Here is a 27330-nt window from a genome sequence, read left to right as displayed (position 1 = left end):
CATCTCCCCCCCCCCCCCCCTTTTAACCCCTTTTTCTGGGGCAGCTGCCCCTCCTGTCCCCGCCTCATTCTGCCCCTTCCCCATTCTATCTAAGGCTTTTACTTAGAGATACACTTTAAGGCAAGGGTGGGCAACTCCGACCCTTCAGCTGTAATTTAACTACAAATCCCAGCATGCATCTACCTCTGGGAGTCATGCCTGTGAGAATCTTGCAATGCCTCATGGGACTTGTAGTGCCACAACAGCTGGAGGGCCAGAGTTGCCCACCCCCAAGGGCTCATACACAGGGACGGATTAGGGGGCGTACGGTGTAAACATAGGATTTTATGAAGGGATACACCACTGGTTTGTACTGTGGCCCATACACATTAGTGGCTGTGCGCAGTTATTCGCCAGTACTTGCGAAAAAACGGACGTATTCCCCCAACGCCACATTTACCTTGTACACCTCTGAATGAATCACTACCGGGGCGGCGGGGCCCTCTCATCCACAGTTTTTCTTTCACACACTTTTTCTTTCACTTTGTACTTTTATTGTGAAACTATGCGAAGTATTTGTGAGGGAGAATGTCATGACACCGCCACTGACACTCCGAGTCCCCTCAGCTTCACCTCAGGCACCCTCACATCCCTCCCTCTACGACTTCATGTGTCTGGCTCCGCCTCCTCGCTCCTCGGCCCGCCCCAGCCCCGCCCAACGGCCCTCTCGTCCCTGGTTGAGTGTATGATGGGCGGATCGGGCCGGAAGCAGCATGGCGGCCACACTGCCCCGGACACAGGTAACCCGCAGAGCGGAGAGACCTGGGGTGACCGGTGCGGGGGTGAGGCGGGGGAATGTGTGACCCCGGGTGGTGGTGGTGGGGGGCTGGGCGAAACGGGGACTTTCCGCTGGAGTTTGTGTCACACTGAGAGAGGGACAGTGATTGTGTACAGAAACATCCGCGGTGTCACCTAACTTAGGAGACACTGGAACCTGTATGCACGGAGCTGTCAGGGGGTCTTATATAGAGGTCACTATGTGTCAGGGGGTCTTATATAAAGGTCACTATGTTTCAGGGGCTCTTATATAGAGGTTGCTGTTGCATAGAAGTCGCTATGTGTCGGGGGGTCTTGTATAGAAGTCGCTATGTGTCGGGGGGGTCTTGTATAGAGGTCGCTATGTGTCGGGGGGTCTTGTATAGAGGTCGCTATTCCATTCACCGATCTCCTCCCCATTTTATGGGACCAGGAGCGACACGTATTAGGTCACTTCCAGTCACTGAGCTGTCATTGCTGGACTCCTGCGATCTGCAATTCAATAGCTTATTTGGAGTGTAAAGGTGACACTAGGGGTCTTTTGGACCCCCAGCATCACCTTAAAGAGGACCTGTCACTGCCAATATGCTATCACATGGGGGACTTTTAAAGTGTCGTCAATGGACTTTTTGGGGTACTGAATTTTGTCTGTTTCCCGGACGCACACAATTTTTAAGCTGGGCATGTTGGGTATCTAGTTACTCGTTGTAACCTCATCTTTTATGTGTTATAAAAACAATGGTATTTTATTGTGTTTTTAGGGCAATAAAATGAACTTAAGTGAATTTTTACAACATTTTGTGGTTTGATAAAGAGTTGCGCGGTTATCATGCAACATAAACATTTGCAGTTGCCACCATTGTATTCTTTAGGGTGTTGGCTTTCAGAACATATATAATGTTTTGGGGGTTTGAAGTAATTTTCAGGCCTAAAATGTGGATTATATCATGTGTGCAAACAAAAGTGCTTTGTAGGGAAAGGGTTAAAGGCTGAGTTTACCATTGTGACCTTGTTTCATTGTACACTCATATTTAGGGTATAACATGGTCACAGCGCCCCCACCCCATTACCTGAATCGCGGGGTTCTTCTCCCTGCAGGCTGCTGTTTGATGTCAGCGTGGCTCGGCCAATACAGTCACATCATCCATTTGCAAATTCTTTGACGGGATCTATGATTGGTAAAACTAAAAATCCCATCAGCCACCACAGCAGAGGGTTGTCACTGCACTTGTTGTCCATTCATTATTGTCCACCGCACTTGTTGTCTATTCATTTGTCCTCACGTCCATGCTACTGAATGGACAGGGGGGAGAATCTGCAGGTGCCAGAGCATTGCGCCCGCTATCTACTGATCAGGGTTACAAATCTTTACTCCAGGGGTGGGCCCTCCAGCTGTGCTTGTACTACAAATCCCAACATGCTTCTGGGAGTCATGCCTGGGTATTGCAGTGCCTCATGCGACTTGTAGTTCCACCACAACTGGAGGGCCAGAGTTGCCCACCTCTGATTTACTGGCTCCCTTGCAGAAAAATAATACAAGAAGAATTGTATTATTATTATTGTTTGCATTATTATTTTTTTCTTTCTTTGAAGTGGACTTTACCTGTAATAGGCGGCTGTGTTATTATCCAGTTATTGGTATACGAGATCCCGGCGCTGTATTATGGAGCGCGCGTGTGTGCGTAGCGGTCCGCAGTGGCAGTCGATTGGCCCGGATATATATATATGATTTATGTTGGTGTTGCGTTTCAGGGCTTCAGGTTGCTGTGTCATGACTATACATTATTTATATAGTGATGTACTGTACTAAGTACATATGAGTGCAGTCCATACACAACATGATGATATGGGTGATGTATTCATTGTGTAGTACAGTTGTCCATGAGCTATAGGAGCGGCCTCTACTATCGCAGTGTCCTGCTGCTCCAGCCTCAGTCCTCTGTCTGTGTCCTCCAGTCTCAAGCCTGTGCTATCCTGAACTCTAGCTGGGTGTCCTCTGCCTCAATGACACTCCCTGGCTGTCTCTCGTGCACCTTCTGCATGCACACCTGACTCCATTCTGACTCCTGGCTGGAGCCCCCCTGACCGGAAACCTTCCATGTCTCCTAGGTGGAGCCCTGAACCCTGGCCAGCACCCTTACCATAGGGTGCTGATTCACACCACATCCAGATCATCTCCAGACCAGATTGTTTCCAGACCTAAAGTGCATCCTAATGTATTCCTATGCTATTTCTGGCCTCTGTTCACACCAGCGCAGTCTGTTCCAGACCAAGAAAAAAAAAAAACTGCATGTCATTTTTGTCTGGTCTGGAATGCACTAGAACTGTGGGCAGGTTCACACCATTTTCCGGACCACATCTGGTTCCGAAAATAGTGTGAACCTGCCCTTAGGGCTGTGCAATCAACAGGTGCTGGTCATTACAAGACCATGGACCCAGGAGTGGAGAATTCATCCTTCCCAAGTCTCTTAGAAATCTCCAGGTTCCAGGATCCCGTGCAGAATCTGGATAATCTGCAAAGCTAGTTCTTTCCCTGTAAGGAGCCATTCACACATAGCTGTTGTATTTTCTGCGCCGTTTTTCGCACTGAAAACCGCACTGAACAAAACCGCGTAAACATTAACATTTGCGTGGATTCCGCACATTTGCTGCTATTACTATAGCTTGAACATGCGCAATCCGCCCCAAAAAATCTCTCTTGGACTTTTTTTGTGCGACGCGTGTTTTCGTACCGTGCAGCCACCACAATAGTCTGAACAATGCACATTGCAATGCATTGTTTTTTAAGTTGAGCGCGGTTCCGCCGTACGAATACGCACGGAAAACCGCTCGTGTGTGAATGGAGATACTTACCTCCTGAAGCCTCTCGGCCCCTCCGGCTGAGGGTCCTGGGGCCCTTTTGTCCGTATCACACAAGTCACAGTCCTGTTATAATATGAATGTTGATGTGAAAAATCTCATCTGATAATGCCATCAGAGACTAATACAATGTTGTTAAAATGTTGTTTGATTTGAACATTGTATCGTGGAACGAATGGAGTTTCTCGAACAAAAACCACAATCACTGTTAGAGTTTCATTAGTTCCTGAAAAAAAATTCCATTCGGATCATTTTATGTTCTTTTCGTCACTGTGATCGAAAACGGTCGTCAATTTGTCCCATTCAGCTGGACTCGTTGTGTTTTAAGATGTTTCGTCTTCAACTGTCACTTGTCACTGGGACGACTGTCACTTGTCTGTCTAAATAAGAAGTTGGATATATTCCGACATGCACTTGGTTTCCAAACTCCACACTTTGGAGAGATCGGCGTGATCAGCGTGGCCCCAGCAGGTTCTGTGCTGAGCTTTATTGCTCAGCCGTTCTTTGTACCCTTTTTATACATGGAACCCAGTTGGAGTTGTGCTAACAATCTAAGCCTAATCTTATCTCTCCATCTGATCTGCTACTTGGCTTGTTATACTATAAAACAGAGACTGCAGTCTGACCTGTTAGTGCTCTCCGTGTCGTCTTTACAATATTTATTTGTTCACTAGACAGTAAAAGAGGATTCATCTATTGCACAAGCTGAGGCTTCTGCTTTTCCTTCCCCGGCACAGGACATGTTTCTGGTGGGTATTTGCCACGCTTACTGAGGTCAATGAATTGTTTTGCTGACTTTGTTTGCTGGGAAGTTAACACCCCGTTTATTTCCATACTTCTATACTTGAAGATTGTTCCTATTCCCAGTTAAATCTTTAAAATTCCGGATCCAGCAGACTTTATCTTTTCCGATTCTGGCCGGAACGCACTGCCTCGCATTGCGGCCGGCTCACTAGTTTGTGGGGCAGGAGGGGGAGTGAAGTGAATTATGTCTGCCGCCTGGTCCGGTCCGAACAAAATAGTCCGGTCCTGCCCCACAACAAATGCGAGGCAGTGCGTTCTGGCCAGAATGAGGCCGGAACGCACTGCATCTGGCGTGAGCGAGGCCTAAGGGTCCATTCACACCACATCCAGATCATCTCCAGACCAGATTGTTTCCGGACCCAAAATGCACCCTTCTGTATCCCTATGCTATTTCTGGCCTCTGTTCACGCCAGCAGTCTGTTCCAGACCAGACCTGAAAATACTGTTTGTCTCATTTTGTCTGGTCTGGAATGTACTGGAATTGCGGGCAGCTTCACACCATTTTCCGGACCAGATCTGGTCCAGAAAATGGTGTGAACCTGCCCTAAAGACTGATTATGATGTCATCACCGTTATGAGAGCAATAGATTATTATGGTCTGTTTCAGGCCTAAAATGTGGAATATAACATGGGTGCAAAAATGGAAAAAAGGGCCTCAGTCATGAAGGGGTTAATTATGCATTAGACCAGAGATTGGCAACATCAACAGGCAGCTGCTGTGAAAGTGTATAATATTGAGAACAAACATAAACAATCCCATCCATGTGTATCAGTCATGCCCTCATACTATATAGCAGATGGTAGCTATAAAAAAGATTGTGCAATCAGACTGGAAAGGTTAGGCAATCTTCCCACTACAGTATAGCTGTTGTGTAACTACAAGTCTTATGAGGCATTGCAGGACTTTGCCAGCCACAGGCATGACCATGACTCTCAGAGGTGTGAGGCATGATGGGATTTGCCTTTGGCTCCAATCACACACGAGCGGTTCGGCCGAATACACGCGGAACCACGCTAAACATAAAAAAACAATACATTGCAATGTGCATTGTTCAGACTATTGCAGCGTCCGCGTGGTACGATTTTATGGGCGGATTTCGCATGTTTCGGCTATAGTAATAGCTGCAATCGTGCAGAATCCGCACATATGTTAACGTTTGCGCGGTTAAGTTCATCGCGGTAAACGCTACTGTTATTTGTGAGAGGAGCCTAAGTGATCCTGAGGCTTGCGATTTTCAACAAATTGCCATCAACAGAATCCCGTCTGACACAAGTCTACGGCAGGGGTTAATGACATGCAGGAGCCAACAGAAGGCAGCTCCATTGATAACAAATAGAGAAAACCTCAAAGGTTGGGTGCCAGCTCTCATTGACTACCTGGCCCCTGGGATTTGTCAGGCCGTGGACTGAGGGAAGATTTTACAAGCGTATATAGTATTCTACAACTGCTTGTTATTGTGCGTCATTTTATTTTTAAGCAGACTGTTGGGTGGAGTCGGTCTTTCTGACGTACAAAATGAAGTACTTGGATTTTATACGATGATGTACCATCTTCTGTTGCCTGTTGAGCTATTCGGTAATTTTATCTCTGTGTAGTGGGGTTATTCCTTTGTCCGCAGGCTGCCCAGCTAAACGAGCTAGCTGGTGTGTCTAGGGTTACATGTGAGCGGAGCGGCTATTGCCGATTCAGCTAATGATGTTTCCAAAGATAACCGGCATTCCAAAGAGTGGAAGGACAAGAATTTCCAGCTATTATGTAGTTTGCTCTGCTATTGACCCCCTTTACTCTGATGATCCACAAGTTCTGCGCCTTTTCCTCTTCTATACAGCTATTTTTTTAAATATGGTATATTTTAGAGAGCCGTGGTTGTGAGGGATGTGACTTGTTTAGGAATTATATGATGCCCATAGCTGCTATTCAGGTTTCCTCTAGTGGCTATTAGATATACAAATCTAAATAAAAGGAGCAGTTCCGTTACACATAACCAGTCACATTCTCTACATGTTAACCTGCTTTATTTTGAGTGTTATCTCTTCCACAGGCACAAAGAGATGGTAATTTTTTGGGCTGAACCACTAACCTCAAAAGTTGAAGATTTGCTGTGTTATAGGGGATGTATGAAATGTTAATTGTGCCTAAGCAGTACCTTGAAAAATGTAAACTTTTTTGTCCTGAATTTCTCCTAAAAAATAGCAGTGCGTACAGCCTCATAGCTTTATATCTGCAGTGTGAGGTCTAGGGCAGCAGACACCAACCTTTTTGGCACCAGGGACCGGTCTTGTGGAAGATGATTCAAGCGGAGGACTACAAATCTCAGCACTACATTATATAGCAATGCAGAATACCACCAGCTATAGAGAAGTACAAATCCCAGCAATACATTATATAGCAATGCAGAATACCACCAACTAGCATCAGAGGTGCGGAGGGTCTCAGGAGGGGTGTGAAAGGTCTCAGGAGGGGTGTGAAAGGTCTCAGGAGGGGTGTGAAAGGTCTCAGGAGGGGTGTGAAAGGTCTCAGGAGGGGTGCAGAGGGTTATTTCACAACAAGCTTGCCTTTTATTCTTCGCAATAAAGACTATCTCTGACAGGCATTGGTTCATCTCAGTGCTGCTGATCTTCTGCAGCCCCTTTATACCCACTTTCTGTCTACAGGTTCTCCAGTGATGGCTGCATGGCATTTCATTGTGACAACAGTGGGCTATGCCTGTGCTATGGGTGGTAAAATGGCCACATGTAGTCTCCATCAGAAGCCTGTGTTACAGGTTGACAATGCATAGGCACAGTTGGCAGACAGGGATAGAATGTTGTCACTCTATAACAGGAAGTGACCGAACAACGATCATCTTGACAGGAGTGTCGGGTATTATTGCAATGAGAGTAGATTTAGAGATATTGAAAATTACTTTTCAATACGAGATTTTAGGGGTTGGGTTTACATGTACTGTATGTCAGCGGCCGACAAATTAATATGAAATTTAGGAGCCGGTCTGTCTAATTCAGGAGCCACTAGGATTTTTTTCTAGGGGGAAGCTCCTTTGACAACAACAAGGGAAAACCTCAAAATTTAGGAGCCAACTGTAATTTCTATGGAGCATTGGCCACCTGGCACCTGGGATTTGTCCAGCCCTGCTGTATGTTAGAGCACATTGTCAGCCAGGAATCATGGCCTCTTCAGTGGAGAGCTGTAACCCTATATATTGGTCCACTATATTTTTATTATTATTATACAGGATTTATATAGCGCCAACAGTTTGCGCAGCGCTTTACAATATAGGGCAAACATTACAATACAATTCAAGACAAGATGGTAAGGAGGGCCCTGCCCCTGGGGGCTTACAATCCCCAATAATATTCCAGGCTCGGCAGCACTTGAGAGAGTGGCTTCACCCATCTAAAACTGAAAACCAAGGCTGAGGCCTTTCTGTTCCCACAGCCTAACAAGAATGACTTTGCAAGTAGCACCTCTTTTTGTGGCCTTTGCGCTAGTTGCAGGGGCCCCCACCCTGTGAAGACAGTGGACCTGGATGAAGGGACAGGTGGGTAGGAGCGTCTCTCCACAAGAGACTCCACCATGCTTCTTTTTTATGAAAATATTTGTCCCCTGAGGTCTCCTTTTTGTTTACTTGGTCCCTTTTCCCAAAGACACCAGCGAATATTTCTTGATCTCGCAATATGGCTGCCATCCTGGTCACTAACCTTGTAAACTAAAGACTTTAGGCCTTATTCACGCAAAGCTCTAAGGTTCACCTGCAAATTTGTGCTGCAAGAACCTTGCTTCCAGAATCTCGAGGGGTTTTCGGACAGCTGTGGCCACTCAGCCTGTACAAAGCATTGACAGGCTGACATCTACCGCAGCTGTCCGCCTGTGCTTGAATGTTCTTGTACATGGAGCTTTTACCTCCGGCTACTGATAGGTGATCGTCCCTGGACACAGATGTCCTTGCGTTTCCTGCCACAAGAATCTGCAGATTCAAATTCGTAGCTGGACCTTTGAGCCTCAAATGAATGAAGCCTCAGAATTGTCCTGTATACCCTGAACCATCCATTGCAGAAACATATTTGTGTCTGCACAACAGACAGTTTGGCTTGTTGAATACTAACAGCCATATTTGTGCGACTCTTTTGATAACCTCTCACCCTTATCTCTTGGCTGCAGTTGTCTTCCTTCTCAGCCCATCCCTTGTAGAAGTATGGATGACTCCTGAATGTCGTACCTTTCATAAGTCGTAGAGGGACTCCATTGATTTTCTAGGCGGCACATGCTTTCGTTTCTTACACTGCAAACATCAAACTCATTTATAAGTGCAATGTTTTGTAACCAAGCAATCAGTCAGATTTCGGTCTACTTTTATAACATGAATTCTTATTGGTTGCTGTGGTATGTTTGACTATGCATGTAGAAAATGCACTTTGCTCTACCCTGATCCTAATATGTCTTCAAATCTCCACAGCAGACTATGTTCTTGAGTTCACAAAGAAGCATAATATTCTGATATTCTGGGTTGATGGTCCCCCTTGCAAAACGGGTTTTGTGATGACTCCTTGCTCTCCTATTTCTTTATTGAGTTTCCCTGTTATCATCGTCTGTCTTTTTGATACCTGTAGTAATAATTTCACCCTCATTTACACTTGGCTCCTACTGCGAGCTCAAGATGAAGTCTTGGTGGCACCTTGGTGAAAGTGTCATTCTGAATTGCCTCCTGGCTCACATTAGCCCATTATCTTTTATCATAGTTACCCTGAGATACAGATCTAGGGCTTAAAAGCTTAACCATGCAGCCAGTCTGTCCAATCCTGGGGCCAGCAGGATCTTTTTTAGGTGCCAGATCCATTGGCAACAACTAGAGAAAACCTTTAAAAGTTGTCCGCCAGCTGTAGTTTTAAGCAGCATTGACTTTTTCTTCCAGTTTTGGATACAGTAGGATCAAATTATCGTATCCAAAAAACCTAAAACATTTTTCGATATACATATCCTTCAAAGTCTTGTCTTTTTTGACACATCATCTTTACTATCTACAATATTTTGTTCTTTCTTGCATATTCCTAGTTCTGGATTACAGGACAGACCTGCTCCTCATTTGCCTCCCTGTCCCTTGTCTTACATCTGTGGATCCCTGGAGTAACATGTGGCCGTAGGCCTCCGATCTCTCATCTTCTTGTACTCCAAATGCATGAAATGCCAATGCAAATGACTGCACATTCCATCCTTGTAGTGGTGAGGTCTTGGTGCTTAGTAACCATATCCGTTGTATGAGGAGTGTAGATTGCAGCATGAGCTTGTGTATATAGGTGGGTAAACAAATCTCAGTTCCATCATTGTATTGTGTAATCTAAGTCCTTTAAAAGTCAAAGAAAGGCATATTGCCGTAGATTACCCGTTATTGATTTGTTTTGCTGTATTTATATAGAACTAAGGTGTGTTATGCCCAGGATACAGAATCATTCATATCTGTGTCAAAAGTATTATATATATATATATATATATATATATACACTACATACAATACGCTTAGCTCAAATGTTTTATTAAAGCAGTATTAAACACTTAAGCATTTGTTTTCCAGTAATGAATCCAGATCAATCGAATATACTGTACATCACCTAGCAAAGTATTTATTTACATTTGTGCCCAAACATTTATAGTCATTTTGTTTCCAACAGTTCTAACTCTCTCAGCTCAGCTTCCCTGAGCTTCCTGTCCAATACAAGATGACAAGGCACAGAGACCAGCAGCTGTCCAATACAAGATGACAAGGCGTCTTCAGCAGCTGTCCATCTACTAGCTTGGGGGAGGGAAGATAGAGGAACTGGGTGCCAGGAAGAGACTTGCCTTGTGTTTGTGGAGACACACAATGGTGGCTCCACAGGACTCTGCAAGGGAAAGGAGCCACCTTTAAAACAGGATATATGGGCCAGTGTTCAGGGGACCAGCTGATACTGCAGGAAGCTAAAACCTATAAACATCAAGAAGCAGCATCCATTGTAAGTGATTTTATCAGCATTTGAAATAGATTTAAAAAAACTTTTGACTTTAATATTACTATAACTTATCAGCACTGAGCATATAGGAGGCAGAATATACAGCATAACGCTTTGGAGGCAATCTCTTCTCGGCCTCCCCTTAATTTAAAATGGCTCACGTCTATAATTGAGGAAAACAGTTAATAGAGACAGGTTTGTGCTCCACGCAATCCTGAGAGACAAAAAAGGCTGCGACCTCCATTGCAGCCGAAACGCAGCAAAAACACACCCCAGCCCTTTGATTGGATAGTGAAAGATAAGTTGAACACTGATGAGGTCATCACTCTGCTCTCTGTTCACGGTAAATACATAATAAAGTCTGGCTCAGAATACTGGCCCCTCCTTCTCACAGTTCCAAATTTGGTTACTTTTCACTGTTTGCAAAACAACTCTGCCATCCGCGCCCAGGTCATTTCAGATAAAATCTTTATAGAAATAAAAGAGCTGTATTTTAACAAAAAAAGAGCAGAGTTCAGACAATGGAATGTTTTACATGTTTTCAGATCCTGCAGTTTGCCTACAGAGGTATCATGCAGGCACCAGGCGTCTGTCTAGAAGTTAAATCTTAAAAATACAAAGTACCCTAACTATTAACAAAAAAGTATCTTATTTGTGTATCACTTGGCTGTAGATCCTCAAATCATCTCTGAATTGGTGCTTACACTGTCCTTCCTTCTGGAAGGTGGCTACTTTTGTTCCCCATGGTCCCTGTGGGCTGTAAAGTAGTCACCGCTCCAAGCTCACTCCTGTGATGGACACAATCTGAATACAAATGATTAAACTAAACATGAGATTGTAGTCCATCACAGTAGCGAGCTTGGAGCTGTGACTACTTTTACAACACACACAGGGATCATGGGCAACAAAAGTAGTCACCCTCCGGAAGGAAGGACAGTGTCCGCACCAATTCACCTATTTGTGAATGCTGCTAGACCCTCTTGTACATAAATGTAGCTCACAATGTAAAGTGACCCTGTCACCCCAGTAGAAAGAAAGGTCATAGCACCTGGTAAAAGAAGTAGCTTAATGCTCATCTTCCCGATGGGTGACGAGTTAAATGTTCTGGAGAGCTGATGGCCACAGAACACTGTATTGACGTGTCAGCTAGCAGGAGGAACCACGGGATGCAGCGGGTACATGCTGTTGGGCACACGGATAGTGTGGGGGGGGGCGGGGGGTGAATTGCTTTTCAAGAGGGTGAAGTTATAACACACCAATTATTGGAAAAGTGTTTGTTTGTGTTTTTGTTTATTTTTATAAATGGTGCTGCTGTTTAATTTTTCTACTATGGTGACAGGATCACTTTAAGTAAGAAGCTGGTAAAATCACAACTTTTGTAATTTTATAAATAAAGATTTCCTTTTCTAGCGACCATGCAGCCCTAGCGTCTGGTACCCTGCAAATATTTAGATCTGTGTATTTCTCTTTGTTACAACTTGCTCCTGGGAGGTATAAACAAGCTTCATACTTCTTACATCAATTCTCCTCAGTTAAGGTGTTTTAGGGGCGTTTATGTGCGTTTAGACGCATTTCGCTTTTTTTTTTTTTTATTGCAACACAATCACAATAGTCATAGATACAAAGTCAGCTATTGGTAGAAGAAAAGGTACAATAAGGAAACTGTTCCATGTAATCAGACAAGAGTGCAATGTGTTCCATGAAGAATAAGCTTGAGATATTCTGTACTTCGGATGATACCTGAAATGTTTATAGCTCTTTGACTTCTGTGTACCAGAGAAATAGATTCATTTTCATGATTCATAATTAAGACTCGTTATATTGTGGGGGGTGGGGAGAAGAGGGATATCGTTCAGACGTGTCCATCTCTGCTGTGTCTTTAACTGTTTAGGTTCTGGATCATTCTTAGACGAACGGGAGATAATTAGCACAAAGCAGATCTCGTTTTTAACAGACAGACATTTTGTGCCGACTTTTCACATTTGTTGTTATTCAACCGTCAAACTTGCCAAGTTCAGTAGTGGGAACTCCTGATATTTCCTTTTTCTATTTGGCTGCAGGCTGAAGATCTAAGCCCAGGCCTGAATTCCACGATTTCTCAGGGAGACCATGTGAATCTTATTAAAGACTTTGAGGAAGTATTACGGCGCGGGTGGTTATTAAACTTTCATTTAGAAATGATTAAATCTGAGCTACAGGCAAACGGCTAAATACACTGATGAATTGCAGTTATTAAGGGGGCTCTTGTACCTGCCAAAGTATTTGCAGATCTGTCCCTCCAGCCCTGTTTGGTACAACAGGAGACTTGCAAAGGGTAAATTTACATTTGTGACCATGAGATATGATCATATTGCTCCCCCACTTACCTAATTCGCAGGGTCCTGCCCGCAGGCTTGTTTACATTTTTTACTTAGGTGCGGCTCTGCATGGCTGCGCCCACACAGCAGCATCATCCATTCACAGATGCTTTGACAGGATATGTGAGTGGAGAAGCTGCAGGTCCCATCAGTCAGTGCAGCAAAGGGGCTTGTAGTTCTTAATGATGACACTGCACTTGTAGTTCATTGACACTTCCTCACATCCATGTTACTGAATGTCTCTAACTCAGTACAGATAGGGCTTGGAGGAATAGTCTGCAGAAGCCAGGGCATTGCACCCACCATCCACTGATCACGGTTGCAATTATTTCCTGGCTCCGACACAAAAACATATATACTACATGCTCATTTTTTTCTTCTATGAAGAAATGTGGAAGTTCTTTCTTTTTTTACTCTACTGCAGTTGTATCGTAAATCCAAATAAAACTTTTTTTTTCTTCCTCTTAGTTTTGGATAAGGTGGAGAATGATCAGGCCCCCGGTCAAAAATGCACTGCTATCTGGGGCTCCGTTAGAGATTCCACTTCACTTCCTGTCCTTCTGACAATGTTTTCTCAGACAGGAAGTGAGGGGAAATCTTCAGCAACACAGACAGAAATAAAAATCCTTTTCTTTAGTGGAGTAGAAGGCTCCATTCACACCTGAGCGGCTGTCTGCGCATATTCGGCTGTACGGATACGCGTGGAGCCGCTCTAAACAGGGAATTCAATGTCCTTCAATGTGCATAGTTCACACCATTTGCGGGGGCTGCGCAGTACGAAACCGCGCGGCCCCCGAACTAGTTCAAGCTCGATAATCCGGCGGATTCCACGCGTTTGCAGCTATTTAATAGCCGTAAACGAGCGGCATCCGTGCGGATGTAAAAATATTAGCGTTTTCGTCCCGTACGGTCTTCTGCACGGAATGTGAATGCAGCCGAAGGCTAGAACCCCGTCAGTTGTTTTTATCTTTCCATGTACCTGTGACAGATATTCTTTCACGTCCTGTCTGTTAAAACTGTTGTCTCTCTAACCAAGCCCAGGGTAGCAGTTCTAAATCATCCCCACTCCATCCAAGACTAGAAACAAAAATTTGGCCAGCCGGCGCCACTGTCAGAATACAGTTGGGGGGATTTATCATAGCAATTGCGAGTGTTTGAACTTGCGCGGAATATATTTGACGCACTTTGCGCCAGATTTATGATGCTAGTGTAATGCTCATAAATTAGGTTTAATAGACTGCAGGAAAGAAGACTCGTAACTCCAGGTAAAAAGCTTAACAGTCGCTTCTTGAAGAAGTGGTCATGGGGACTTCCTAAGTTGCGATTGTTTTGTTAGGTGATGCTCCAGTTTCAGACAGCTGCAGGACAATTGCAGATGAAAACCAGCGCAAAACACGCGCAATTGGAAAAGTAGTGCAAGCTCAGGTCAAAACAGGCGCTTGTTAAAAGATAGATTTGCACATTAAAAAAATTATCTAAGGGGCTAAAACTGTCGCTTGTGCTTTGATAAATTCCCCCCAACGTACACAGCGGGAGTTTTGTTCATCCCCAAAGTTGGAATGGATGGAGCAATCTGAAACTTTGACAGTGTGTACCCAGCTCCAGGCACCAGATGCAGTTTACGTATAATGAGGACGTATCTTTTTGCCTGTGCGGTTTGCAGTAGACTGCTGCTGTTCTTTCATATCCCAGAAAGTAGAGAGGAATTCTTTCGGCCTCTTTGCATTGCTCCTGAACCTCTTCACCTGACTTGGTGACTCACAATAATATTGACATTCATGGTGAATTGCCTCCTCCACCTGAGTTTTTACACACTCTGTCCCACTTTCATAGATCTGCCGCCCACATTCTGGGTGTGCCTGTTTTTTTAGCAAAAATTTGGCAGCTATGAAAACTGAAAGTTGTGTTGTCCTCAGATGTTTCCGTGTAAAAGCAGAAACTCCTCCTTTTTGGAGCTGACAGGATCATCTCTAAGTACAATGTGGAGGCGTAACTGTCATTGAAAAGGGTTATCGTTTGATATGCCCTCACCCTTTCGCTGCCACCGACCTATGGCACACGGAGGAACACAACTTCAGCTGGCCAAGTCAGTATGCCATACGTTGGTGGTTTTCTCCTTCTGCTCTAAACTAATGGTCAATTTAGTAGCTGACTAGCCGCTGATGAGAGCTAGTAACGAAAATTCCGGGTGAAACCCCCCAAGCCCCCCCCCGCCGGCACCTGTCATCTACTCCCTGCCTGGAGCCGCTCCTTGCTTCTCCTCGGATCCCCACTACTTTTCCCCCACCTCTGGAGGGAGCGCTGCCTGCTTTCAGGATGGCCGAGCGGTGTGCAGAGAAGCCACGGGGAGGAGAGACGCTGCCATCCTTCAAGTTTCAGTATAACAGCATCTCTGCGCGTGACCGAGCAGAGGATTGGTAAATGTCTCTGATATTTACTGATATTCTGGGCAGAACAAACATTGGAGTATCAAGCAACCACTGCAATGTTTGTAAACAACTGGAGACCTATAGTACTATGTGTCCCCAGTTATGAATGAACAAGAAGTGCTATACATCACTTCCTGTTTATTCATGCATTTCTCAATGAGGAGAAGCATTTACTATAAAGGCTTCTACCCATTCAGAAACTGGTGCTAGTTAAAATTTTACCATCAGTTTCTGAATGAATGGGAAGCCTCTCTAGTGAGTGCTTTCCATTCATTTAAATCAGGGGCTGCAGAAAGAGATTGAGGACTCTGTGTCCTCAATTTATTCTATTTCAAAAGTGAAATGTCAGGGGTCTGTTTAGGCCCCTGATATTTCCCCAAAGCCCCCCCTTCCCCAGTATGAAATAAAAAGAAAAAGAAAAAAAATAAGTAGGAATTACTTAGAGGACATTTGTTTGGAATTACTTCAAGGACATTCGTAGCAAGGCAGCACTATAACGGATTAAGTGCACAAAGCAAGACACGACACACTGTGAATGAATCAGAAGAGATTTACACGACTTCACCAGCATAAGTTCCAGAACTTTTGTTTAAAGGAATGTTTTTAAAAAGTCTTCTCTTCTAGTGTGATATACAGTACATTGTCTTCCGTCCCCCACCCCAAGGCTGAATCAGCAGAACGTTGTCGGCCCTTGTCGGCTTCATTCTTCTTTCGCCGGTTTCCTGGTGGCATCGTTTTCCTCTTAGATTTTTACAGGAAATGTGGCATGAGAGCGTGAGATAATTCCCCCTTCAGCCTCTCACATTGGTGTCCAGACTTCTCTATTGTTTGCATTCTAAGATTCTGCTTTGTGTTTGGTGTAAACATTTGGCTCCAGGATTGAATTATACCTAACCTAGTATTAATAATATGTCTGCCGCACAAAGGCTGCATAATAATATATCCGCGTCAGGAGATGTATGGGTATATAGAAAACGTTCTCTTACACCGGTTCTGTTTTATCAAAAAGTTTGAAGGAAGAACTGTCTGTATTGTCACAGCAACCAATCAGACTTGTCATTGTTTGTCATTTTCCAGTGCCGGGTGTCATCTGGTTGTTACCATCTATCAGATGCTGTCATAGAAGCCTACCCTATTGCTGTGTGGGTGATATCATTCATTGTAATTGAGGAATGTTCATGGAACACTTTTATAATCAAATGTATCTGTGTAATGCTGTTTTTCCAGTCCACTGATTCGTGCAACAGGAATCCTCAGCCGGATATAAAAGCCCTGTTAAAGCGGACCTGTATACTAAAAAATAAATAAAAAAATTCTACCAATGCGTTCCTCTATGTATGATAATTAATAAGAATATGGACATGTCAGGTGTAAATGCTGCGATTCTGAAATACTTACACTTGCAGAGCATTCACTTCCTGCTTTGAAAGGGCAAAATGACTTCTGGGATTGCCTTGTCATCAGCAGAGCATTGCTGGGAAATCTCATCTGGTAGCTCATGAGATCTCAGGGAAAGGCATTTTCCTCCCCTGAGATGATGTGCATGGTCACATGTCCAGTTGCATGTGCCAGTAATCCAAGAAGTAATAGGAGAGCTAGTAATCTGCCCTTAGTAAACATGGCCTTTGCCAGAAGACTGGGGAAGAAAAGAGAAATAAGGTATGCCAAGAATACAAAGCCGACAATTATCTAGAAGTATGTGTCTGTAGATTGTCATTTCTAAAGGTGTCTTTGTTGTTATTTTGAAGATATGGGTGAAGATCTGCTTTTAAGCGGATTCCTGAGGGGAGTCATCACTTCACTTGTAAGCTACATATATGGTACAAAGTCATGATTTTGACACATCTTATAGGACCAATACCCACATAGGGGTTCACAGAATGCTTACCCATTGTTACTTACAGCTCATTGTAGATGTAAAAGGAGATTGCTCTTAAGGCGAATCTAAACCCCCGATAATATAATATGTTGCAGTGTGCCAGGCCATAAATGTGGTAGTTGCCTTACAGCCCCCTCTCCAACAGGAAGCTCAATGTTAGTCTATGGGCAGCCGGATCTAAACGGATTTGCGTCCATTTACATCCGATTACCTCCCGACTCTGTCTGGGACCAGGTTCTTAAAAAACAAACGTAATAGAGTTCCTTTTTCGCGCACCTGATTGGGGTAAATTGGGGATAATCTGATGTCAATGGACACATGTCTGTTTAAACCCAACTCTTCATAGACCTAACATGGGTCCTGTAAGTTCAGTGCTTGCAGTAGATATATGCAAAAAAAAAACGGAGGGTTTAGAAACCCTTTAAGGAGTATTGGCTACGGGGCTCCTGGGATCCCTAGTTTGAGGGGTTATGTATATATGGCTACTGCAGGGTGGAGAGAGGTAACAGAACTGCATACGTGGCTCCTATTGACGGTTTACTGGTTTAAAGGAACAGTACAGTGGGATGACCCCATATAGGGCATTGTGTGTCTATATTTTATCTTGAATTTACCAATCCATTCTATCCTGCCCCTTCAATCCATGTTTAACATTAAAAAAATTCTGCTTTCCCTTTTCAGATCCCGAGTAACAATGCTGTATATGAGAAATACTTCCTCCAGGTCAGTGCTTTTTTTATGGGAAGCAGTGTGTATTGATTGACATGCATTTATTAAAATCCAAGTTTCTCAGCCGTGAGACACAACCCCCTAGGGGCTTCTGACAGGCTGTGTGCTATCTAATATAGATAATAAAAGCTTTTGGGGCAAATAATACACATGAAATATGTCCCTATGATTTTGTTTCTTATAAAAATGAACACACATGAAGGATCCTCTAAAAAAGGCTCTTTGTCATCAGGTGCATTTTCAAATGCAGGGATAAAGGTGCCCATACACCTTACAATTATCTGCGGATTTTCTGTGGTCAGATGGAAAAAGTGCAACAGATTGGCCCAGGTGGAGATTACTCCATCCACACAGTTAAGTGTAGATGGAGGAATCTGTTGCACCTTTTCCATCTGACCATAGAAAATCTGCAGATAATTGTAAGGTGTATGCCGGGGCGTATCTGCCACGAGGCAAACAAGGCGTTTGCCTCGGGCGGCAGATTCCTGGCCTGGCTGCCTAATGTTAACGGGGAGGAAGCGGCTGGTGGGGGAGCAGGAGGAGACCGGGGACGAATCGGCAGTGCAGGGGGCGGAGATGGAAGAGGCCGGGTGAAGTCTGAGGAGACGGAGCGGCAGGGAGCGGAGACAGGGGAGATGGGGCAGAGATGAAGAGGCGGGGCCGAAGACTACAACGGAGGATGCAAGACCAGACACCGCGATGGGGGAGGCGTCGCCGAGGCTCGGGCTATGTTTACCGTGCCAGGTAGGAGGAGGACGACTGTGCTGGCAGGGCCCAGCATAGGTTCTGTACAGCCCACCAAAGAGTCGCAGGTGGGCTGTGCAATACCTTTTGGTGGGCTTTGCAGTAGGGGGCTCTGCAGCCTTTAGGGGGGCTCTGTAGCCTGCAAATCCCACCACAGATCCTGCACAGCCCCCCTGAGACCCGGCAGCGTCTCGGGGTATCTGTGAGGGTCTTTGCCGGGTCTCTGCAGGGTCTGTGGGGGGCTTTGCAAGATCCGTAGGGGGCTCTGCAGCCTGCAAAGCCCACCACTGATCTTGCACAGCCCCCCTGAGATCCAGCGGACTGCAGGGTCTCAGGGGGTCTCTCTCTGCATGATCTGTGGGGGGCTTTGAAGGATCTGTAGGGGGCTCTGCAATCTGCAAAGCCCACCACAGATCCTGCACAGCCCCCCTGAGATCCGGCAGGGTCTCGGGGTATCTGTGGGGGGCTTTGCCGGCTCTCAGTGGGTATCTGCATGATCTGTGGGGGTCTTTGCAGTATCCGTAGTGGACTCTGCAGCCTGCAAAGCCCACCACAGATCTTGCACAGCCCCCTGAGATCCAGAAGACAGAAGGGTCTCTGCAGGTTCTGTGGGGGGCTTTTTCAGGATCCATAGGGGGCTCTGCAGCCAGCAAAGCCCACCACAGATCCTGCAGAGCCCCCCTGAGATTCTGCAGGATCTGTGGGGGGCTTTTCAGGATACGTAGGGGGCTCTGGAGCCCGCAAAGCCCACCACAGATCCTGCACAGCCCTCTGACATCCGGAAGACTGCAGGATCTGTGGGGGGGGCTTTGCCGGGTCTCAGGGGGGCTTTGCAGGATCTTTGGCGGGGTCTATGGTGGGCAGAGCCCATTACGGATCCTGGACAGCCCCCATAAGACCCTGCAGACTGCAGGGCCTCGGGGGCTGTGCAGGATCTGTGGGGGGCTCTGCAGGGTCTGTTGTGTGCTCTGCCCATTATATAACCCCACAGAGCCCACCACAGATACCGCAAAGCCTCCCCTGAGACCCTGCAGAGCCCACCACAGATCCTGCACAGCCCCCCTGAGACCACAGCTTTGCCGCTACGCTAATAGCGGAACATGTCAAAAACTGGATACAGCGTGTGCACTGTATCCAGCGGCTGGCAGGTTACGCAAAAAGTATTAAACAGGAAGGGGTAGGGTAAATTTAGTGGGAGTGGGGGGGGCGCCCGAGTTTTGCCTTGCCTAGGGCAGCCCCAAACCAGAATACACCACTGGGTGTATGGCCAGCTAAATACATGGACCCTCGAATCTTGTTCCCACCAACAAGCTTTGGAATTGGTTCCCTGTGCTGCATTTGTGGTGCATTGTCCTTCATTTCAAGTAAAGCAAGATGAGATCCTTTAAAAGTGCAAGGCATATGAGTGCCCCCACCCTTATGTCATGCCTATTGGTTTGAACTCTCCTAGGGCCACTTGGAAAAAAATGCCTAATAGTATATTTAGAGCCAAAGCTTTACTACTTGTCATTGGTTTTGTGCAGTTGTCATGTCACCACCTCAAGTATCCTCAGTGAAAGACTTCCCTCTATTCCTGTCCTGGTGATAACTCAAAATTTTGGATTTTTCCTTCACTTGAACTAAATACCCCCAGCGGGGACACAGACTGCAATAAATGAGTTTAAAGCTGAACTATGGAGAAAATGATCGGGAGAAGGGGCCAGATTGGATGGGGTAATTCCATTTTGCAAAATTCACATGGGAAAGTGGAATTACCCTTCAATGAATGAAGTTGAAATGATTGAAAACAGTTACTGATCTAGTTTCATAGAGGTAAAGTGTATGTGGCATTTGGCCTTATTCATCATGTATATCTTTCTCAGTTGGAGTCCGCTGGTTCTGGGAAGGTGTTGGCTGGAGATGCTGCTGTGTTTCTGAAGAAGTCTGGTCTCCCGGATCTGGTTCTGGGCAAGGCAAGTGATAAAAAAAATACGTGTGTGTGTGTTCAAAAACCTCAAATTTCTTTAGTAAACATCTCTAAATTCCTCGTACTTTTGTTATTTATTAACTTGTGCTGACACAGGTTACACCTAAGCTTGTCCCTGGTGTCTAGCTCCCTTTAAAATGTATCCAGGTGTGTTTCCCATAACAATTTTTCCTGTGAGATGCAGATTTGTTTTGTATTTTATGCTGGAAACATTTTTTGTTTCCTTTTTTTTTTTTTTTGCCCTTCACACCTACGCATCAGCGTTTTTGAGCGTTATGCGCATAACAGAAATTGCGCGTTTTATGTGAGCAGATTTTAGCTCATTGAGGTTAATGAGCAAATGCACAAAAAACGCAAAATAAAACAGCAAACGTGCGTTTCCTATTGAGTCTATGGGGCCAAAACGAGCTGTAATATGCCACAAGAAAGCTCCTGTACTTTTTCCAATGACAGGCGTTTTGCTTATTGCGACAAAACGTTTAGATGTGAACAGTGAAATGGAAATTAATGGGGTTTTGGGCGGGGCGGCAGAAAAAGCGCTACAAAACGCTCAGTGGGAGCCAGGACTAAAAGTAAAAGGGAAAAAGCAGCACCTTTTTTTCTGGTCTGTTCACAAAATCAGGTTTGTATTAGGTTTCACTGTTCAGAGGTTAATGAGCAGAGGTTTATTTTGCGTTTTTTGTGCATTTGCTCAATAACCTCAATGAGCTACAATCTGCTCACATAAAACGCGCAATTTCTTTTATGCGCATAACGCTCAAAAAGCGTCTTTTGGGCCCATACTGATCTGTGCATTGTGGTAAAGCACTGCAAAATGTGCGTTGTTTCGTACGTTAACACAATACATGATCCGCTTAGCGGTGTGCTCAGGTGGCATTTATTTAGAATGACGTCTGAACACACTGCTGTGTAGCCCTGTGCTGTGATGTGATTTAATTAAAACAAAAAAAGTAATGTTTGGGGGGTTTTTTGTTTTATTTTAATACGTTAAATCTAAAGTACAGACAAACGGCTAAAGACGCATATTACATATATCAGAACTGTTTTATCTGTCGTCTTGAGATTTACACTGCAGTCCTCAAAGATCGTTTTTTTTCTTCTCTGCTGAAGTTAAACCCTCATTCACACGAGAAAAGGCCGGCAGGTACAGCTCTGTGCTGCGTGTACGGCCGTATCGTGCAGCTCCCGGGAAGGACAGGTGCTGCGTGTGATTAGTACCTAACCCCTGTCCTTCTCTATGGTAGTACGCGTCCATACGCCGCCCTACGCTCACCCTAAGTGCAGGTACAAACGGGGGATAGTGTCCCGGCTTGGACGCAGACAGGATCCATCCTGTCAGCGTACGAATACGGACACCCGCACAAGCGTAGGGCGGCGTACGGCCATGTTCTCCCATAGAGAAAGACAGGGGGCTGCGTTCTAATCACACGCAGCACCTGTCCTTCCCGGGAGCTGCACGACACAGCCGTGCACGCAGCATGGAGCTGTACATGCCGGCCTCTTCTTGTGTGAATGAGGCCATAGGGAGAAGTATTGGGAGAGTAAAATGTATTCCTTGAGTTCCTTCAGTACCTTGAGCCGCCATGTGACACTGCAGCTATTACACGTGCAGCTTGCCCTAGCTCTAAGCCAGCCAGCTGTCAATCAGTTAATATTGTCAGTATCTTTCCTGGGTGCAGCACGGCTCTGCACTGTCGGCATATAGAATACAGTAGCCTGCTGTATGCTCACTTTGGGTCACAGGAGCACATTAGTAAACAAAAAAAAGGTTTGGCTTTACTTCTCTTAAGTCTTATCCCTCCCCAGCCTGTGACTTGACTGAAGAAGCACAGCAGACTAATAGGCCTATCTCTCTGTCACTCTGCTCTCGCCTCCTTTCAGCAAATCACTTGTTGGCAGCAGAACAAGATTGGCTCTTTGCCGCTTCTCCCTTTTCCAGCCTGGCTTGTACTGTATAGTGGATTACAAGTGACTGATACAAAGTCAAATTCAGGTGCTTATACTGCTTGTTGAATTATATATTGAGTACAGAACTGCAAGCCTATTAAAAATGAAGCGTTGGAAAATGAAATGAAGACTGATTGGTTAGCGCACTCCTAGGGGGGGAGTGTGGTGTGTTGCGGCTCCTTGTGTTATTAGACCGAGGTGTCTAGCTGTGAGATACTGAACGGAAGAAAAGGAAGGGAAGGAGCGCAACTAACTGGCACAGACTTTGTGGAGGGCCATTGACCAGGGAATACACTTTCACCTCGATTCACTGTTATTCCCTGGCCAATCCCCCTCCACAAAGTCTGCACCAGTTAGTTGCGCTCCTTCCCTTCCTTTCTTTCCGTTCAGTATTAAAAATGAAGAAGCTTCCTAAAAGCAACAGTCCATCAAATATTTAGCAGTATGAAGTGTTTATTTTTTTCCATAAGGGGTAAGTGGAATAACTTGCATTTTTCTGCACTTGTAATGTTTGTTTAATGCAGGGGTAGCCAAACTCCGGCCCTCCAGCTGTGGTGGAACTACAAATCCCATGAGGCATTGCAGGATTCTCACAGCCAGAGAGATGCATCATGGGATTTGTAGTTTCACAACAGCTGGTGGGCCGGAGTTTGGCTACCCCTGGTTTAATGGAATCGGAATGTCCCATGATGTATTCAGTTTTTCCTTATAAAGAGAACAATGCTCTTTACTTGTTCGCTGGTAAACCTACTTTCTGCTGACTTGGGAAATGTAAATGTCTGTACAGTATCTGTGCTTTCCTGCGGATGTGTGAGTGTTAGTAGTCACTGGAACTGACCCCTTGTCCTTTGTCTCGGTACAGGTTTGGGATTTGGCTGACACGGAGAGCAAAGGATACTTAAACAAGCAGGTAATGAGCTTTTGAAGGTACATTCCCTAATGTTATATGGTATCCTCCTCGGTGAAGTCAGTCCATTGATTAGAGACTCCCCCCATACAATGGGGTTATAGTTATGTGCTCTAGTGAACAGTCTATAGCAGATGCATGAGATCTAAATATGGTGAGGGAGGAAATCTTGAGTAGAGAAAGGGATTGTTTCCAGTTCGAGGATTTCCTATTTGGTTACAACTGCGAAATCCAAATCCTTTTTTTTTTTTTTTTTTTTTTTTTTTTAAATGCTGCTGAGGAACTATAAGGGCAGGTTCATACCATATAGCGTTGTGCCAAAGCCACTGTAGCCGCAAATTTTGCACATGCTATCACAGTGCAATGCGCCGCATGCTAGATGTGTTGTCCCCACAATACGGATGAAAGGAACACTATGTCACCTTGAGGAAGGGACCCCGCAACATTGATTTGATTGATGCACGTTCAATAAAAATGAACAAGAATTTTGCATCCTGTCAGTTCCGGCGATTCCTTTCATCCGTATTGTGAGAACACGGCGCCATCAGTGTCATCACTTTGAGCACCGCTATTCATAAAGAGAAAGGCCTACTTAGCCGTATGTAGTGCAGGTGACAAACTACCACACAGGATGTGCTGTTGGCGCTAAAGTCACAGTACCCGCTCATTTAGTGCATCTCACATCATAGTGTACTGCGCGCCTGATGCGCTGATGTGTTTTGGGCTGCCATTCATTTGATTCACCCTCTCTATTGGTCTTGGTGACTTATCACTGAAAGTGAAAGAACAGGAATAGGTGGGAAATCTTCCAATGGGGACACTCGTTCTGGTAAAGCTGCTGACCACCAGGGATTTTCCTCACTTTTGAAGGAATTCCTCTCACTTCCTGTTGTGGCGATTGGATAGGAAGTGAAGGGAAATCTCCCCAATGTGACACAGATGGCATAAAAAAGGCTGACAGTGGAGATAACCCTGAGTTATCCAAAACTAGAAAAAAGTTTCAGTTCTACTTTAATAACTCAATTGCAAATTCAATGAAAAGTAAAAGGATTAGAACTCAAGTTTTTATAGAGTCTGTGTCCCCGCTAGGAAGATTGACTTATTTCTCCTTGTGATCATTCTCACCGGGACTGAAAGTGAGACAAACTACAAAAGTTTGAATTTTTACCAGAACAGGACAAGAGGGGAAGTCTTCCAAAGAGGACACTTGTTGCAGTAACAACTGTCTAAGAAGGGATTGCCATTTGGGTAGATTTCCTCCCACTTCTTCTTGTGTCTGTGGAACAGGAAGTGAAGTGAAATCTCCCCAATAGGACACAGATGGCAAAAAAAAGCAACAACACATGTTTTAAAAGATTCCATACTCCAGCCAAAACAAATACAAATGGCAGAATTTATCAGAACTGGAGCAGACAGAATCTGGAGTAGTTGCCCATGGGAACCAATCAGCTTCTCTCTTCAGTTTGTGCAGGTAAGCTTTGCAAATAAAATAGAGAAGCTGATTGGTTGCCATGGGTAACTATTCCAGGTTCTGTCTGCTCCAGTTTTGATAAATTCCCCTCAAAGTATATTGGCTTTAGATATGCTAAACACGTATAACACATTTTAGTTTGTTTCTTGTTTCCTTGTCTTTACTTCTGCTTTATATGTAACTTTGTATTGTGTTCTGCTTTAATCACTGGATTCCATTGTTCTGTTTTTATGCTTTCATGTGATATTTTCATCTTAACCCAACAGTGCAATAATTATAAATACATCGGCATAGTCTGTATTCTGTGCTGATGATTGTATTATTATTACATAGTATTTATATAGCGCCAACTGTTTGCGCAGCGCTTTACAATGTAAATTGTAGGATTGCTATTACTATAGCCCCCAAACAGAAATGTTTAATGTGAATCTATCCCTACAGCTGCTGTGTATGTGTGCTGAAATGTGAATGAACGTCACCTGCTTGCTTGGCCTGTCTTCCTCAGCACTGAGAGTAATAAAAAAAAAAAAGCCAAAAAAACCTCCATTCCCAAGATGTACTAAGTGCTTTCTCTGGAAAAATTGATGTTGTAAATGATTGACAGCTGCCTAGGGACACGCCAATGTCGGCTGGAGACGCTATAATCGGTTTGTTGAATGACTTTAAGGTCTTGTTTCCACCAGCCTGCGCGTCTGCCGCAATGACCCGTGCCCAGAACACAAGGGATCCCATACATCAAGGCTCCTTGCATGCACTATTTTTTTGCCATCGCCCCAGGTTGGTACTCAGGGCATTTTATTACTACGCGTTCCTGTGTGGCGGAGCGTACGGCGGGGGGAGGGGGGTCATGTCTTCAGTGCCATTGACTTGAATGGCACTGCTAGGCCCCCCCCTTCCAGAACGCAAGGAGACTTTATGTATGCGATCCCTTGTGTTCCGGGCACAGGACATTGCAGTAGACACGCGGACTGGTGGAAACAAGCTCTAAAGCAGAACTCTGGCCTTCCCTTCGGTCTTGCACGGTTGTACAGGTTCCTTTCCTGGACTGAAATTGATTATTCTGATTTCACTGCACTCTGTGATCTTCTCACAATGTGCATTAGAAGCTGCAGCATGTCAGATAGAGCCCGCCTTATTTCCTGGTTGGAGTGCGTCGAGTATCATCTAGCGCTATCTTCCTCAGCCTGACTGTTGCTGGCCCATCTCTTTCATTCATTGGATTTCTGTTCTTTCAACCATGGAGGCTCAGCATCATATGTGGGCATTACCTAGGACAGTCTGCCAAGGAACGCCTATTTCACACTGACATTCACCCATCAAGGCATTTTGAAATTTGTATAATTTCTCCCAAGAGCCAGTCCAATGCTTGCATCCCTGGGACAGGGTGCTCTATTGTTTTCAGAAAGCTATGTACGGCATCCTGCCAGTCCCTCCCACCAGCCATAATCCGCTTGCATTGCATAGGGAAGCATAGAAACCCAGTAATTACATCACTGAGTCTAAAATAATGTAACCAATGAAAACCGGTTTTAAAAAAAAAATAGTTTTGGGGGATGAACCAGGGAAGACAAAATATATGCATATTAAACTTCAACATTAGGTCCTGGGGTGTCCCTAGCTCTCTTAGCTTCTATGAACCAGTTACATCAGAGTATGTATATGTTCTGCCTGACATCATCCCCCACCACGTGACCCTAAGAGAAGCCGGCTGCTTCATTATAGGGGCAGCCCTGTTTAAACCATTTAGAAAAAGTGGCTAATTTAACATTTTCATGTACACAGATAATTTAATCACATTAAACTTTTAGGCAGAAACTGAAATCAATTTCAAGCTGGGCCCTGTTTTGCATTTTGCTTTTTTGAAATCTGTTTTTATGCTTTCGTTCTACTTCATCATCCTATACTCCAATGTCCAGTTAAATGAACACTCTACGGTCCCCATTTATAAAACTGAATTTAGCACAGCGGCAGTGTTTGTATTATGGTTTATTGGTTATTGGTTTAGTTCTTGCGGGGAATTTCTCTTTGCAGCTATGTAAGCAGTGTTAGCGGTGTTGCTTGGATAAATAAAAAGAGTAATAAAAATGCTAAAATAATTTCCAGGAGAAAACGTTGCTGCGGGCTCATTCCAAAGCTGTTCATGTGACTAAAAGTCATCTTTGCTGAATGGCATGATCTGCCAGTCTGAACGTCACTCCCTCCCCATCGACAGAGCTAATGTGAAGAGATGCCTTATGTGATCAGCTTCGGAGTCTGTCAATCCTTTATTATTCTTTTTTGTTTTTCCCAGTGACATAGTCAGCAAATCTGATATTTGTGTATACCGTAGGTGTTTTTTATAACAAGAAAGTATCTGTGATATGTGCTTTCATCTGAATTATTTTGTGTATCAGTATATGGCAGTACCAATCATGGTCAAGTATAGTGTTCTATAATAATAATAAAAAATACCCTTTCAGTG

At 44.7% G+C, this 27330-nt stretch overlaps 1 protein-coding gene across 3 annotated transcripts in view; it reads left to right on the top strand.

Moving 5' to 3' along the window:
• Window positions 1-695: 695 nt before the first annotated feature.
• The window catches only part of EPS15 (epidermal growth factor receptor pathway substrate 15), a 94610-nt gene continuing 67975 nt past the window's right edge, over window positions 696-27330 (top strand). For all 3 annotated transcript variants that reach the window (XM_018552499.1, XM_018552500.1, XM_018552498.1), the window contains exons 1-4: window positions 696-779; window positions 17787-17828; window positions 20441-20530; window positions 23354-23401. In XM_018552499.1, the coding sequence (XP_018408001.1) occupies window positions 753-779; window positions 17787-17828; window positions 20441-20530; window positions 23354-23401 (207 nt within the window). In that variant the 5' untranslated portion in view covers window positions 696-752. The remainder of the gene's footprint in view (window positions 780-17786; window positions 17829-20440; window positions 20531-23353; window positions 23402-27330) is intronic.

This window comes from Nanorana parkeri, unplaced genomic scaffold (genome assembly GCF_000935625.1).
Source record: "Nanorana parkeri isolate BGI_ZX_2015 unplaced genomic scaffold, ASM93562v1 scaffold89, whole genome shotgun sequence".
Taxonomy (NCBI): Eukaryota; Metazoa; Chordata; class Amphibia; order Anura; family Dicroglossidae; genus Nanorana; species Nanorana parkeri.
The sequence above is the reverse complement of the archived record's forward strand: the minus strand, read 5'-3'. Positions and strand labels throughout refer to the sequence as shown.